The sequence below is a fragment of the Podarcis cretensis genome, assembly GCF_951804945.1.
Source record: "Podarcis cretensis genome assembly, chromosome: 1".
NCBI classification, from domain to species: Eukaryota; Metazoa; Chordata; class Lepidosauria; order Squamata; family Lacertidae; genus Podarcis; species Podarcis cretensis.
The window spans coordinates 64076414-64093294 of record NC_137170.1 but is presented as its reverse complement, the minus strand read 5'-3'; the positions used below and the strand labels follow the sequence as shown (position 1 = coordinate 64093294).

Genomic DNA, 16881 nt, shown 5'->3' with positions numbered 1-16881 from the left:
TGAGTTTAATACTACTGCTCAGGAGTAAATGGGCTCTGGACTGCAGCCAATCTGCTTGAGTCAGCAGCTATAACTATCCTGCTTTGCTCCCTAGGGATTAAACTGGATTAAATGGGAGTAGGGTGAGGGGAAGCAGTTTGGGTTATTTAACTTTCAGAAGCTTGTAGCTAAAGAGAATTTTGCATGTGGTGATCCTAGAGGCCCGAATGAAAATGTGTCATCTTCCTCATTCGTCTGGTAGTGCAAAGTCATCAGATCCAAGGTGGAAACTTGAATTCAAGTTGTGCAGGCTTTATGTGAATCTATAATCATTGCAGGTGACAGAGGAATGTGGAAAACAGTCAGCTTGGCTTCTATTTCCTCTGCTGATGCCTTCAATGGGTGTAATGGGGGTTTCCATCATGGAGGAGGGAGTCCTCTGCCAATCCTAGCTCCCTCTTAGAATGCAGATAATGGATTCCTTAGTGTTTGATTTGTTGCCATAATAGGTAGGGCCTATTTTCTGTGGACATGGAAGGATAGAGAAAGAAGCAGAAAGTGGTGACTCGCTTTTGGTGCTGACCAGCTTGTTGACGCTCTAACATGTTGCAGATTCACAGCCCCACTGGGGTCCTTAAGTATGAAGAAGAGGCATATGTGTGAACAGCTGTACACTGGAGTAACTTTAAGAACTGGTGCCTGAACTTGGTTTTACCCTTCCTCTTTGTTTCCTTTTGTGTTGTGTTTTTCGGAGGTTCTAAGCCCGAGTGCAGGAAAGCCTTTTTGGCTGAACAGCAGAGTAGATAAATAAGTACTTAGGGCCCTTTCTCATTGTCGCCAAATTCACAGACTCTGAAGACGGGGCATGGTCAACAATCTTATCAGTTTTGAGATGTGTGTGGCCAGTGTTGCATGATTTCCTTACACACACACACAAACACACAGTGTAAGCATGGGGAAGAATGTCTGTACACCTTGTTTAGTATTAATTGCTACTGAAATTCATGGGAATTAAATTAGCCATGACAAACAACTAGACTAGCTCTATCTTACAATGCAATCTAGACTTCGCCCAGTTTTTAAAAATTGGTGGGCTGAGATCTTGCCATGTGTCTGAAAACTTGGAGTATTCACAGACTGGTCACCTATCCCAGCCACACACAAAGTTTCATTAGGTCAGTTATCAGAACAAATAATGATCTGAATCCACCTCTAGAGATCTAACAGTAGAAAGACTCTATTCCTAAAACTATGGATGTCCTTGCAAATATTAATTAATATTTCATTTATGTTCCATCTTTCCTCCAAGGAGCTCGATGGTTTCTCCCTCCCCCTATTTCATCCTCAGAACAATCTTATGAGATAGGCTAAGAGACAGTGACAGGCCCAATGTCACTCAGTGAGCTTCATAACATTGCAGCTTAGAACCCCGGTCTACCAGGTTTTAGTCCTACACTCTAACCATTGCCACACCTTCTCTGAGTTAATAAAATAACTGTGATCACTGTAACTTTGCATGCAGTTGTATCGTATATTTCTAGAAAACAACCATATATTCAAGAAAACTTATGGAAGCACGACCGTAAAAATAATAATAATGGTAAAGCATATTTCATTAATACATGCATTAAAAAAACTGATTAAGTAAAAAAAAATTAAAATGAAATATTTTATATTACCGGAAAGGCATCCTGATGTTCATTCTTTCAGCGTATTTGCACAATGTATCCCAAGGACAATGAATTTTAACAAACATAATATCATGGTTTGTAACAGCTGGCTGAAAAAGTAAACAAATAAAATTGATTAATGTTCCATATCCAGGTGGGCACTGCCTTTTTGTCAAACTTGGCCTTGAAGTTTGATCCCTGTGGTTATGGAAATTTCAGCTTGCCATGCACTGCAGCTGGGACTAAACACAGCTGGCTGAAAGGAAGAGGTCAGCTGTCTTATCTAAGCCATCTTCAAGGATGAGGCCATTAGTGTCTTGAGAACAAGGCTCACCTGTGGATAGAGTACAGCCAGCCCTCTCTTAATGTGGGCAGATGTAACATATGAGCTGGACCCCTTCCAGAAATTCCTTTTGCAGTGCTTATGTTCTCCTGCCCCCCCACTGAATGTCTTCTGTGGGTTCCTAGCAATCCACTGTTCCACAGAAGTGGTTTTGATATCATGTGGAAGCTCAAATATAATGCGGATCTTAATGTGGAACTGAAAACAGAATAAACTGCCGTGTGAACACAGCCTCAGATGTGGGTCTTCTATTCAGAATAAGTCTCTGCAGAAAGGTGGAAAATGTAACATACCTCTCTTTCTAACATCAGTCCTTCTGCCCGAAGGTTCTTTTCAAAAGTGCTCCGTTTCTCTATTTGTGGACTGGACTTTTTATAGACCAAAATGTAATCAATACGTTTTTTGCCATCCTTGAAGAAGAGACCTGATGTTGCCAGGGCGCTCATGTCATTCTGAAAGAAAAACAAAGACAAAAAGTGGGGATGGAGTGGGGGGAGATGTTTAAACATAGTATCATAGTCCAGACGATTTTTTTAAAGGAATGCTATGGGCATGGATGAGTGACAAAGGGAGGCCTAGAAATTCACTTTGCCTAGATGGTAAAATTAAGCCCTGATTGCCGAACCTAGAATACTTTTTAAAAGTATGCTGCAGACAAAAACACACACAAATATATGGAATTTTGAGCGGGCACTGAAAACTCACAGAAAAAGGGGGTACTTTTACAGCATGATATAATTGTAGAGTTATTTGGTCCCAATCCCCACTCAATGCAGCATTTGCGATGCAGGGTGCAACCACAATTTCACTGATGGATTTTGACAATGGTGTAAACAAAGTAAAACCAAAAAGACTGCTCTGGCAGTGAGAGCTGGGAGAGAACTCACAGAAAACAGATGGGCTTTTTAGGGAATTGTCCAAGAATTTTTTTTATTATTATTACTATTACAAGTATGATTTTTTTTCTAAAAAGGTTTGCTGCAGCTCATTATGAAATGAACAAAAGAATCCTAAATATGCTTACTCTGAAATAAATCTGAGTTCCATAGTACTTACTCTTTTGTAAGTGTGCATAAGCTTGCAGCCCCATTTGTCTTTTGCATAGTGATACATACCCATTTCTGTTTTAACTAACAAGGGCCAGTGGCTGGAACAGTTTAGGTAGTAGCAGAAGGCACTCACTCCTCATTACTATTACAGAATAGAGCTGCCAAATATATTTAATAGCTGATGATGTCTCTTAATATATGCAAGTTCCTAGCAACAGGTCTATATTTTATGCCTAAGTGCATATCATGCAACAGCCTGGTCTCTACGCCATGCTCTCTAAAAGCTTATGAAACCAAAAGTCACAGTGCAGTTCAAGAATTGTCAAATATAAACACTAGAAACACTAATTTTAGTACTAGCTGCTGCTCAGGCTATGGGCACTGCAGTCCTAAGCATGTAAATTCCACTGGGAATTAATTCAGTGGGCCTTAACTCTTTGGCAAATGTGCAGAGAGCAGCCACCTCGATTTTACTTTTCCTGCCTACCCATTTTTAACTGTACAGTGGTGCCTCTGGTTGCGAACGGGATCCGTTCTGGAGCTCCGTTTGCAACCTGAAGAGAATGCAACCTGCGTCTGTGCACGCGCGGGTCGCAATTCGCCGCTTCTGCGCATGCGCGTGATGTCATTTTGCGTGTCTGCGCATGTGCGAGCGGCAAAACTCAGAAGTAACCCTTCCTGGTACTTCTGGGTTACCGCAGGACGCAACCTGAAAAGACGTAGCCTGAACCGAACGTAACAAGAGGTATGACTGTACATTACATCTCTTGGCCTAAACACTGAAACAACTCTTTGGTTTCTAAAAACCATGCATCTAAGAGGTGCTTGAAGAACACAGTTTGAAGAAGCTGAATGTTAGAAGATTTAGGACAGATGAAAGAAAGTACTTTATGCAGTGCAGAGCCAAATATTGGAGCTTGTTCCCCATGGAGGCAGTGATGGCCACAAACTTGGATGGTTGGTGGATTGGACAAATTCATGGAGGAAAGGGCTAGCAATTGCTACCAGACATGATGGCTGAGTTCTACCTCCGCAGTTGGAGACAGCAATGTTTCTGAATACCAGCTGCTGGAAACCATGAGAGAGAAGAGGGCTCTTGTGCTGATGTTCTGCTCCCTGGTTTCCCACAGGCATCTGGTTGGCCACTGTGAGAACAGAATGCTGGACTAGATAGGCCTGACCTAGCAGGCTAGTCTTATGTTCTTAAGGTCTTTGTGAATTTCTGTACAAACTTGACTTGATCCACACCTTCCAAATGAATGTTGCAAATGAAAACATAGTTATTATTCAGATTAAAAAATCAAGAAACATGCATATTGAGCGGGAATAAGTTTACATATACACATTTTATAGAAAAACTACATCCAGAAATAATGTCTTTCAATTTCATGCATATTTTTTTTCCTTGCAGATTAATGTGAAAATACGCCCATACAGATTTAGTTGTGTTTGTCACGCTCAGTTTTAGTGTTTATAGTTTATACTATTTTGGTACGTCACTTTGGGTCACTCCTGCTTCTGCTGCTACTACTAATAACAATAATGTTCACATGTTTCTAAGCTCTTCAGAAATATTCACTGCCCTTTGTATGAGGTATTAACAACAGCAAGTCACTGCAACTCTGTAGGGAAAATCAGTTTGAAATATATGAAGGATGGGCAAGGACACTGATTCAGCACCCATCGTATACAGCTGCTGCTGATATAACTCCTATAAAGCTTTACTGCAACTTCAGTTGGCCTTTGCACAGTAAAACACCAGGGAACATCAGGCACTATAAGCACCACTAATAAATAAATCCTCTTTCTTAAAACAGTGTCTGGCCTATGAATAAAGGAGAAGGGGGTTAGTGGCTCTCTCTCTTTTGCTTCAAACTTCATTTATATATTTCATATTAACTGCAATGTTGATGATACTGAGGTATATTCTACCTTAGCAGTCTGAAGTGAACAGCAGATTAGGAATTCATTGCACTTTTAAAACAGATTGCCATCTTGTTTCTTGATACCAGTAAGCTTTTTAAATATATACCTATCAGTATAACATGCATCCGTAGCTAAGGATTGTATCCATCCTCCATAAACAAAGAGTGCAGTAGAGCTGTTTAACAGCATACCCTCCACTGTTTTTCCAATGAAAATAGGAAATCCTATTCAACAACAATTTTCCTGTTTATACCCTGCTCATTTGACTGGGTTGGCCCAGCCACTCTGAGCGGCTTCCAATATATATAAAAACATAATAAAACATTAAACATTAAAAAACCTCCCTATATAGGGCTGCCTTCAGATGGCTTGAGGGTTGGATAACTCCACACCCTCCCACATTTCTCCAATGAAAACAAGGAGGTCTTACCATACCTTCCAACATTTCTCTGTTGAAAATAGGGACATCCTAAGGAAAGATGGGACATTCCAGGATCAAATCAGAAACTGGGATGGCTTCTGTAAATCTGGGACTGTCCCTGGAAAATTAGGACACTTTAAGGGACTGTAACAGTGAGTGTGGATGAAATATGGTAAAATTGTTTGTTTCACAAGTGGTGTACTCAGAGCTATGTTTTGGATTAGAGCAAGGCCAAAACTAAGAAACAAGTGGGACTGCCACTAAAATGTTTACTGCTTATGGTGACAGCCAGTTATGCCATCTTGTATGATACTTCATTATAGTTCATTATAGAAAGGTGATGTAATTGGGAATAGTACTATATCACCTGTATCAAGATCCACACTCAGGGAATGAGTTTGCCGTTAGCATATAGGATGCATCCTTAAATATGCATCAGTTGTAACTCTAAGGCTAGTCAGTGGTTCTTGTCCCCTGCTTTTCCTCATCTCCATCTTAGGGTTCCACTTTTCAGTTGTACTCCAAATGAACTATATCATATGGAACAATAAAATTTATTGAGCAATGTGGTGCATCAGTCCCCCCAAGGCTCCCATTAATAGCTAGCAATAAAAATAGTCATAATCTAAATAGAAAAGTATTCAAATGAGTTCAGTGAGAGGGATTTAAAAACAAGCCTAACTCTATGACAGCCATTTTAAACACACTAATTAGGATGTGAACCAGAAGCATCACATCCAGTGGGGCAGACCCACTGTGTTAGCTTCCCAGCAGCAAGGTTGGTACCACTTACTGGGAAGCAGAGGAACAAGGCAATGCAGAGGTTGGCAAAGTGTGGCCACACCAGTGAGTGTGGCAGATTGGCCTGTAAAGTTTAAGCTTCATTTATTTGCCCAGAGATATGAATCAGTATGTGATTCTTAAAGTAGCCTCATTTTCAGTGGTATCGTTCTCAAACGCTGACCATTGAATTGTTGGGCGGTAGAGGTATACTAAATTAAGTCATGCGATGGTTTTGTAAGTCACATTTATGTAAAGTGGTACCTTGGGTTACAGACGCTTCAGGTTACAGATGCTTCAGGTTACAGACTCCACTAACCCAGAAATAGTACCTCGGGTTAAGAACTTTGCTTCAGGATGAGAACAGAAATCGTGCTCCGGTGGCACAGCAGCAGCAGGAGGCCCCATTAGCTAAAGTGGTGCTTCAGGTTAAGAACAGTTTCAGGTTAAGAACGGACCTCCGGAACGAATTAAGTACTTAACCCGAGGTACCACTGTACTGCATAGTATCTTTGTAGATCTCTTTAGTCCCTCTGATGCATTGTAAGGCGTTTCTCTGCAGTACAGTAAATTTTAATTTGATTGGGTTAGAGGTTATTTGGAACAGAAGGCCATGACAGCCTCAAATAGCACAGCTGTCAACTCTTTCTCACAGCGAACCACCTCTGTTATGTGAACCTTTTCTTCTTCTATCTTTTTCATTTTGTAAATTTCCTTCTTTTCCTTCTTAAAGATGCCCTTCTCCAGCACTGTACCACACATCTCTCCCCCACCCTTTTAAGTGTATCACAATATACACTATTGCTGAAGCCCAGTTATTCCTGGCTGTTAGTTGAGGGTGAGATATTGTATGGCTGATGCTGAATCAAGGTAGCACAAGTGTTACATTAAGGGGAAACCAATGTATTTAGTCATTGGGAAAGGCCTTTATTTGGCTTCCAAAATGTCAACACTGCAGAACACTTGCTAACAAAAGGAATTGAATATAGTAAAATGTACACACCACCTGAACTAGCATGACATTTGCAGAATTCCTATTCTTTTTGTAAGAGGTAAGAGCAATGTCATTGCTGTTATAAAAATCAATCCTTTTTTGTTCCACACTCCTGATTGAACATTAATCCTAATAGAAAAGTTACATCCAATGCATAGTAAAAGAATGAAAGAAAAAATGACCAATATATCAAAGGTCCACTTCGTAGATAAGATTCCTACAGCTTTGATATGCCTTTAGCTCTTTATTGATCAAGTGGACTTTCTTGGATATGCTTCATGTCAGATAGGGGGGAAAATAGCAAGTGGCAGGGTTGTTGCAGCATCAGAGGTTCTCTTTATTATAACTTATTGATCCACATACCAGCATTCCTGTTATATGTGATAATGAACTCAATAACAGAATCTGCAACTGGTGTTCTCAGATAGCCTTTTAGCCTGTACTACCATGTAATCAAATGCAACATTAAATCCATTTTCCTGCTATATTTGAGCTATGCTAAGACATCAGTGGTTGGACAGCAGCCAGGTGTGTAATTTGTAAGTTTCATGCAAGGCACTAATTTGAAACAAAGGACGGACAGATATTGCCACCTGGGCGATTAATCAAAGTCTCTACAAACTGACTTCAGACTTCGCACTGCTGTCTGCAGTGTTCCAGACTGAAGGCGATATTCTAAATCATGCTTAATTTCTAAATCCCTAGGTACAGGACCTTCTGACCTAACTAATCCTGAGTTGCTGAAAACAGATGTGTGGCATACTGCTTGTCATGTTTCAGCAATGAGATGAATAAATGTGTTAATCTTTGGTAGACTATCAATTTGGGAGGAAAATCATAGAGAGCATGGTGTCAAAAGAGTTGTTTAGGAATATGTTTGCCTGTCATGCTTCAGGATCTGATCCTGCGTTTTGTGAGTGTTTTCTGCAGAACATTGGATGATTGGTGAATTGATTTGGTACTAAGGAAACCTCTGCAGCCTCTAGCTCAGTGGTTCTCAAACTTTTATCTGGGCCACACTTTCAAAATAAAAAAAATTGCTTATGCTGCATCAAATTTATTATTTATAAATTATATTATTTATAAATACATTGAAAAACAACTAGTATCACTTTATACTCCTGCTTCCATTTTGAAAAGATATCTATCCATATTCTGCAAATAAATATGTTTATACCATACTATAACGTTTAAATGTTTCTTGAATCTTCCCACCAAACTTGCTATTCTCTCCTGCCACGCCAGAGAAAGAGACAGATAGATATAGATACATTCTGCCCATATTCTCTTCATTCTCATTACTTTACTTGTTTCAGGGGCTGAGCATTTCTGCTTTATGATGCTGATTGCAGTTTTTTATTCAGTCCACGGGTCATTTAGAACTAGGAGACTGGCAAGTAGTGAATTTTCTAATCTATTCTTTGCACACTATCCTAATGATAGTAAACTATGCCATTTTACTAATAATAAAATGGACTGTGAATCTTGGAAACACATGAGCACGGGCTGAACAAAGATCAGCCTCAAAACCATGTACTATTTATCTTTGAACTTGGTCTCGGAATGGCCCATATTCTGATTATGACAAGACCACGAGACAATATTTCACACATTTATATCAATATTTGGTATACTTACAAGGCAAATACCTAACATACTGCAAATCTAAAAGTGTTGCTATGTAATTGGTAAGGGCATGCATCAGCTCTGGGTAAGCTGGAGTGATTTGGGAAAGGTCCTCATATTCCTAAGTCAGATTGCACCATTAATAAGGTGTATTTAGTCAGATCAGGTGCTCTTTAACCTTCTGAAAAGCTCAGTGGTCTTCCCTGTTCAAAAAGTGCACAAAAAATGCACAAAAAATTGTATCCCCCACCACCCCTAGAAGCAAAATGAAGCTGACTGGGAAAATTCCCAGACTTAATAGATGAGGGAGGGTTTTTTTGTCTTGATGGACAGGTCTAGCTTTTATCCACAGTGAATTATTTTCCCAGGGTAAACAATCCCCAGACACAGTGTTGTGAGGGACTAAAAACTGTTTTTCATTTAATCTATACCTTCTACTATTTTCTCTATTGTATCCCTCCAAATCCACTGAGAGAGCAGAAGCCCACCCCTGTCAATGATCCTTTGGGTAACAATTTGTGTGTGACATTTTCACCTCTCTTTCCCCATGCATGTCAATGGAGAGTCTCCAAAATCTGAATCTCCAAAACTTGTGGGAGATGATGGAAGCCCACTACTGACCAAGAATCCTAAAGAGGTCCTTGGTGGAAAGTGACATATTCTGCACCCAAGTGTTTCTGGGGAAACCATGCTCTTCCCCCCAGAATCTAATTCGGTCATGAATAACTAGACTGGCTCTGAAACAGATTGGGCTGCTTCCAGAAGCTGCAGGTACAAGTCAGCACTTGGGGCTGGCGCACCTGCCTGATAATTGACAAAGGCATGGGTCTACCAAATGTTGCGAATTTATCCTTTTGAGAAAGAGAGAAAAGAGATGAAGCCTCCTGCTGCAATTGTCACAGCTGCTGCACAACTACTGAGGGTACTGGAGCCAACTCCAGGCTAGTATTTTAAATTCTAATATCCAGACTATTGGCAACATGGTGCCTGACATATGTTGATGGACTACAACTCCCATCATCCCTGATCATTGGCCATGCTGGCTGGTATTGAATGGGGGTTTTAGCCTGTCATCATCTGCACAGCACCACAGTGGCTGTATCAGTAACTTTAAAGTTCATCAAGTAATTGTAAAGCTCATCTTCTGCAGAACATTTATAAGCACTGGATTCAAGGGAATGATATATGTTTTACTTGAAGTCCTATAATAAAATGCCATGCAGCTAGCCAGCTGATGATAACTTTATCTCTGCCTTTCTTTCCCTTTCACCTCTTTTGTGGCACCAAATCACAACGCTCTCTGCTGTTATCTTAAATTGCTTTCAGAAGAACAGGCATTTTCAGCTGTAAATCTCAAATTCCCAGTTAATTCACAATTGACTTTGCTTCAGTAAGGCTTGTTACCTTGGAAATAGGATAATGCCTCATGCTAGTAGTATTAGTGTGAAGCTATGCTGGAAAATTCTGACAATAAGCAAAAAGCACAGAGGTCTTGTGTACCACACGTAGCAAGCAGAGCATAGCTATATGGTGGTACTATACTTTGTCAAGTGCTGGGTGCTGTTTTAGCATATGACACTGACAAAACAACTAGAAGCGACAAGATGGAACCATCTGTCTGCTTGTTAAGACTCACCGTTATATATAAATCAATGCACATTTTCCGGGCTAGATTTTCAGCATATGATAAACTGTAGATGAAGTCCAAAATATGCTTGAACTGTGGTTTGAATACAGGGTTGTTGTTCTTTTCCCCTAGGTTAACACCTGTTACTAAGTTCACTGGGACTGAGTGTAAGATTGTAATCTCCCACAGAGAAACATTTCTTTTATAATAAATATCCAGACAGCTTCATAAAATGCAGAGCAGGAAACATGATTGAAAACATGACTCATTTGATCAAATGAACAAATAACAACAATTCGATTATTTGTACCCCTCCCATTCGGGTTGCCCCAGCCACTCTGAGTGCCTTCCACCATATGTAAAAACTTCACCATCTTGACTTCAGTTACCACATTACTCCTTGTTTCAGACACTACCCTCTCCATAATACAGTTGAGCTTTGCCTGGTCCTTTGTAATGTTAACCGCTTCTCTTGTACTAGAAAACTATTTGACCCTGAGCATGCCTAAAAATGAATTGCAAACAAAAAATTATGACTCACTGCATGATGAACAAACTTTGCATAATCTTGGGTAGGCAATGAGAAAAACAAAAAGCCGGCAAACCATTCAACACAACTCTGTGCTAGCAAACCAGTAAGTCATTTCTCAAATTATACAGGGTGCAGTCCTTCAGTTTCTCTGAAGTCAATGAGGACACCCACAGGGACTTTAAAGGAGTGAGATTATAGTTACATTGACCCTTAAATTGCCTGTGTTAATACAGTTACTTAGACGATATTTCAGGGTTGTTTTTGATCAGACGTTTAAACAGAGATGCAAATCATATTCTACAGAGAAGTTACTCAGCTGCCGAACAAGCAGCAGCTCAGATACTACATTTCCCTTTAACTAGGAATTATCTTGCCCTAAAACAGAAACACTAAATTATGTATGTTACCTTTTTGTCCATGCTTGAAAGTGAGAGAGCAGCATTTGAAGGTAGAAGGTCTTCGTCAAGGTAGCCTTTTCCATGGAGCTGCTTCTCTGTAGCCTTCATAAAGCCAAATATTTCAGAATGCCGGAGAGAGCCTCTCACTGCTACAACTTTATAGAACTGTTGCTGTCTCAACCTTCTTGGTAATGTGAAATTGCTCCAGCGGGATTCATAAAAAGAACCCCTCAGAGGTTTCTCAAATTTGAGCACATAGTTCTATTATACAATGAGTGTCCAAAGACAACCCATTATTATCTTAAGTCATCATGCCCCCAGGCTTTCCTCGGGTAGGCTTGATTCACCACCTTGATATTCACTCACACATTACTTTATACTGGAAACAGAAAGGAGCTTGATTCAATAGTCCACACTGAGGCAACGTTCCCAGTGGTTTGTGTAGGAGTTTTGCTTTGTCAAAAAGAAAAAGGAAAAAAAAGAACCCTGCGTGACCGAACTCTAAATGCAATATTCACTCATCATCAGCACCAATATTTAAAGAACCACAACGCTCAAAGCCTTTCTGCATAGATTTTGATATCCTTCCCTGAAACAGTGAACATTTCATTTTCCACAATGCCATTTAAAGCCTTGTATCGGCTTCATAATTACACGGCGATTTATAACTTGTCCACGGTACCTTAAACCCATTAGCATAGTCATTTGCTTCAACAAGATCTGTTTTATTTTAATAGGGTTCTTACTAACCATTCTGAAAGTAATTTGCTACTAATGTACTTTAATATGCTTTTGAATCAATTATTAAAGCAGTTTGATCTACTGATCATTTAAGCAATAGCTATAAAATATCCACACACAAAGCGAGAGAGAGAGAAAATAATATTGTCAAGCACTTTTAACTGTTCTCCTTAGGCTACTCTGTGCTCACTCTGCTTTGAAGGAAAGTTGAAAAGTGGAGAAATATGGGGAAAGGAACCTTTCTGAATGTGCGTAGTCTCATTTCTAGGACCACACTAGCTGAGATGCAAACCAAGTGTTCTCCTCATCCACAAAATAAAACCAAAGTCCTAAATTAAAGAACCCAGCTAGAGATAATTGTTAGTAGAAGATGGTGGCAGCTTTATGGGCTTGGAATAGCATGACAGGGTACAGTAGTGCACAGGTTATAACACCCTATAAACAGATGCAGCAGGAGAGTTTTGCAAGTTTCAAGCTCCTTATTTTGGTGATTATGAACTTATTTTGACTTCTTGCCACTTTCATAGAATGGAACCAGTAGGGATGATAGAATGGTTCAGGCACGTGTGGAAAAGCTGGGTCAGCTTACTGCTTTCAAAGTATACCAATGATTTCTTTCTGGGTTGGAGGAGGAGTCAACTTTCATACCCAGCTTGAAATGATTGATGCCTTTAATTGTGATTGGGAGAGGTGGCAGATTTGAATACAGTGCACCTGCAACTAGTGCTCATGTTACATACGTGGATGGGGAAACATAAATAGATAAATGGAAAGAGGGAGAAACCAGACATTCCCTCTTTGAGACTGGACATCTCTATGCAACAGTGAGGGCCCCAACATCAACCCAGGCTCTGGCCACAGTTGTAGTGCTAAACTAGATGGCCACTGGTTAGTTATAGCAAGGGAATTATTTTGTTTCTGTGCTTTTTTTTACATGAGAAGTCTATCATGTTAAAGCTAAACCTCAAAAACCAGATTTGGGCTTCTGAAGAAAGATGGACTATCACTAGGATGGCTAAATTCAGATACTCTGAAAATCAGGCCACTTAAAGCAGGAATCTCCAGCTCATCATGCCTCTGAATTTAGTCCCTGTTATCACAGTAGGCTAATTCCCCTTCCCTCTTGCCATCTCACCTTTGTAAGGTAGTTTTCTTTGGCAGTCCAACCTCTTTCCATAGGAGGAACTGAAGATGCTACTTCAGCCAGTATGGAAGTGGGTCTGGTTGGCGAAACAGGAACAGAGTGCATAACCAGCCCACTCATTTATTTTAGTAAATTATTTTAATTGCTGAGGTTCAAATCTGGTGATGAGGGTCCCTGGTGATTTACCAGTGTGCATGTTTAACAATGGCTCTGAAAAACAGACTATTAAAAAACCTGCACATTTTAAAAATTGCCTGGTTGTTTAAATAAAAATTCCTGATTAAATAACAAGTGATAAATACATGAATAGCTGATGTCCCATATTCAGCTAGATCATCAACCAATGATAATGTCATTAACAGAAATTTGCAAGTGAAAACTGTACAAGCCCACTGATAATTGCATTTCAAGGCTATGACAAAGGAACATATTCTAGCTATTCTGCTCAGAGAAACATTAGTCTTAGTAATTCAGCTCTGAAAGCAAACTGATTAACAACAGGGTTCAGCACGTGATCTGTTCCTACACTGGTTTGACTTTCCAAAAGCAAAACGTAGGAGTCTTTGAAGCTCAAATGAAACAATTTTGCTTCTGTTCCACTGATGGGATAACATGATATCAGGTTTTTTTTGCCAGCTAGCTGCTCTATTAAGTCTAGCATTATATCCATAAGTAGAAGTAAAAATACTGGTAGTAAACCACTTTGTTCATAGACATAAACACAAGTGGACAGACATGGACACAATACTCACATTCTGTCTTTATTCTCTTTTTTATTTGAGCCTAGAAAGCACACCCCTTTCATTTGTTATATCTCCAGCACCCAAGTCTGTGACTGCCTAGACACAAGAAACCCCATCCTGCTTCTCAATACTCCAGAACTGCACACCTCTCCCCCTCCTTTGAGCTCTCCCACTCCCTTCTCTAAATTCATGAGGTGCTTGCTTGTATTTTCCTAGATCCTGGGATCACCATTCGTTCTTCTGCATTCAGCCTAAGCTTGAATCTACCCTATGCTCTTCTTAAGGCAACTATTAAGTATTTACACTTCCACATTTCTAATTTGTTCCTTTGTTTTTCTGTGAACTTTGCCTTTAAAGCGATTTTTTGTAGAAGAATCAACAAGCAAAAAGGAGCGCTCTGTTGTGGAGCCCATGCACTGCTATTCTTGGCTACTACCAACAAACAGTGGTTTTGGGGTAGATGTGGATGGGACAGATGAAGAGACCTTTCTGTCAGTTTGCATTTCTTGGTACAGAAAGTATTGATCTGATGTGTAGAGATCTTTCCTATTCTAATTAATTCAAGAGGGTTCTGGAAGCTTTGTGAAAGAAACTGGTGCAAGCTGGAAATTTCTATCTGACACATAAGTTTCTATTCTAGAAACAAGCAGAAGTTTCCTGGTGTTTGGGTTATTCCTTCAGAGAACTTGAGTACAGCTGGCTTAAACTGGAAGAGTTTAAGAGTTTTTTAAGAGTTTAAGAGTTTAAGCTTTAAGAAAGCTTAAACTCTTTCTGTCAAGGTCAAGCTGACTATAATAATAAGGCCAGAAGGAGCCTGGGCTTCACTTTCTATCTCTTTTTCCTTCTGGTGTGGTGTTCTGTATAAAGTATGCTTAGTGTTAAGGTTGTAGTCTTATTATAAGTTATTGTAAGTTAAAGTTAAGTCTGCTGCAACTGGATTTCTTATGGACAGTGCCAATCCTGAATGTATTTGATTTGTGACCATTATGCTCATTTGCCTTCAGTAGCTGTAAAGCTCTGCTGGATGAAATATTAATTGCCTCTGTTCTGGTGTTGTTGTTGTTGTTGTTTTTTTTTGGGGGGGGGGCGAATCCTGCAACGTGTTTAATTTTTTTCCTGCTAACTATACGTTGAAATCTGTTCTGGATCAATATGAGTAGAATTCTCGACACTTTCCTGCCAAGTGTTGATCAATGAGGAAGGTATGCACAGTTTACACAACTGCTATGCAAGGCCAGAACAGAAACCCATAGAATTCTGTGCAAGCTGATGAAAGCAGGTTCTTTTGTCCCATCTTGGTCACTGGAATACTGACAGTGGATATTGATAAAAGCACCACTATACATGGGCAATTTTTATTAATAAGTAGCGACCAGGGAGGAGTGTTTATCTCTTGCTCCATCCTTACATTTCCCCTTCAAAGTCTAACCTGTAAGTATTCATTTCTGCACAACTCTTACATTCCTGAAGTATTGTAACATACACACAAAACATGTTTTTTTTTCTTTCCCTAAACTATGACAAACCATCCAGCAATAATTTATGATTGATAGGTCTTGGGAAAGCAATTTTCCAATTTGTTCAAGTGAGTAATTTAACAACTGTGGCAGATAAATGAGAAGTGCACATGAAGTTAAACTTGTGGCATTCATCAAGTCGTGCCATTTCACTTTGGGTTCAGGATTCTACTCCCCATATTAACATCATTTGTGGCTGCATTTTCAGATTGCATTTGGTGGTGACTGGTTTTCCATCAAAAGGCTTTCCTCTCCCTGTGGTTCTCCTCTTAGCTGGTTCCTTCTTCCTGTAATCCAATTTCAGATGCTGAACAATTTTGCATTAAAGTCACTTAGCTGACGTGACGACTCATATCCCACTTAAACCAGTGGGTGTTGAAAGCATTCAAGGCACAGTGCGATAGTTAATTTGAACATCTAAAGAAATGAGCAAAGTGAGAATGGACGATTGGAACCTGCCTCAGGAGACTAATGGAGAAAAGTTACTCAGTCTGACTCAAAAGAATAAGAATAAGAGATGAATAAGGTAAGAGATGAAGTACTTAATAGTGGTAAGAAACTTTTCTTACCAACTTTTCATATACCACTGAAAGTAAATTTTTAATATTTCACATCAGAAAAAGGTATAGTACTTTCTCTCCTCCTTTTAGAAATAGTAGGTGGTATTCAACTAGCACATTCCATCAGCACAAGAATTTGAACTTGTTCACTCTAACGTCCCCTCTCCCTGTGCGTACCCTGCACCCTTCCCAAATCTGCTCCAGTGTTGAGGGAACCCTGAACAGATTTAGGGGGTGTAAAGTGGTGGGAAGAGCTCCATTCACAAGCAGAAATCTTTGCGCCGATGGGACGCATTAGTTAGATATCATTCCACTATTTCCTTTCATATAATACTCTAAAATGTTTAAATCACAATGTATGTTTTGGATTGAAATCCTGAACCAGAATATGCACAGCATAACCCTATTTGGCCAATGTTGAAAATCTATACTGATCAAGAGAAGCTGCTTTTAGATTTCACAGAATTGCAGAGTTGGAAGAGACCTTGAGAGTCATCTAGTCCAACCCTGTGTAATGCAGGAATCTCAACTAAAGCATCCATGACAGATGGTCCTCCAACTTCTGCTTAAAAACCTTCAGTTGAGAGTCAGTGAAGTACAGTAGTTAAGAGTGTCAGATGGATTTGGAAGCCCAGTAAAAATCTTACTTCAGCCCTCAGGCAAGTTTACAGGGCTGCCAAATGAAATTTTCTTGCGCTTGGGGCAAAAAAATGGTACTCAGCCTTACCTTCTTGCTCTGCATATCTATCTCCTTGTTCACCACTTTGAGTTGCCCAGCTACACTGCTAAAATCAGCATGTTTTGGTGAGAAGTAGGGGAAACTCTTATTTC

At 39.8% G+C, this 16881-nt stretch overlaps 1 protein-coding gene and 1 long non-coding RNA gene across 6 annotated transcripts in view; one reads left to right on the top strand and one right to left on the bottom strand.

Moving 5' to 3' along the window:
- Nucleotides 1–16881, top strand: part of LOC307216712 — a 427955-nt gene that overhangs the window by 258480 nt on the left and 152594 nt on the right. The gene's annotated exons all lie outside the window — the stretch shown is intronic.
- The window catches only part of ANO3 (anoctamin 3), a 241881-nt gene that overhangs the window by 78240 nt on the left and 146760 nt on the right, over nucleotides 1–16881 (bottom strand). For 4 of the 5 annotated variants that reach the window (XM_079963900.1, XM_079963901.1, XM_079963902.1 and 1 more), the window contains exons 5-6: nucleotides 2286–2444; nucleotides 1659–1759 (exon numbers count right to left, since the gene is read on the bottom strand). In XM_079963900.1, coding sequence (XP_079820026.1) covers nucleotides 1659–1759; nucleotides 2286–2444 — 260 coding nt within the window. Of the gene's footprint in view, nucleotides 1–1658; nucleotides 1760–2285; nucleotides 2445–11354; nucleotides 11678–16881 lie in introns of those variants that run through there. The other variant, XM_079963904.1, reaches the window with a different exon arrangement.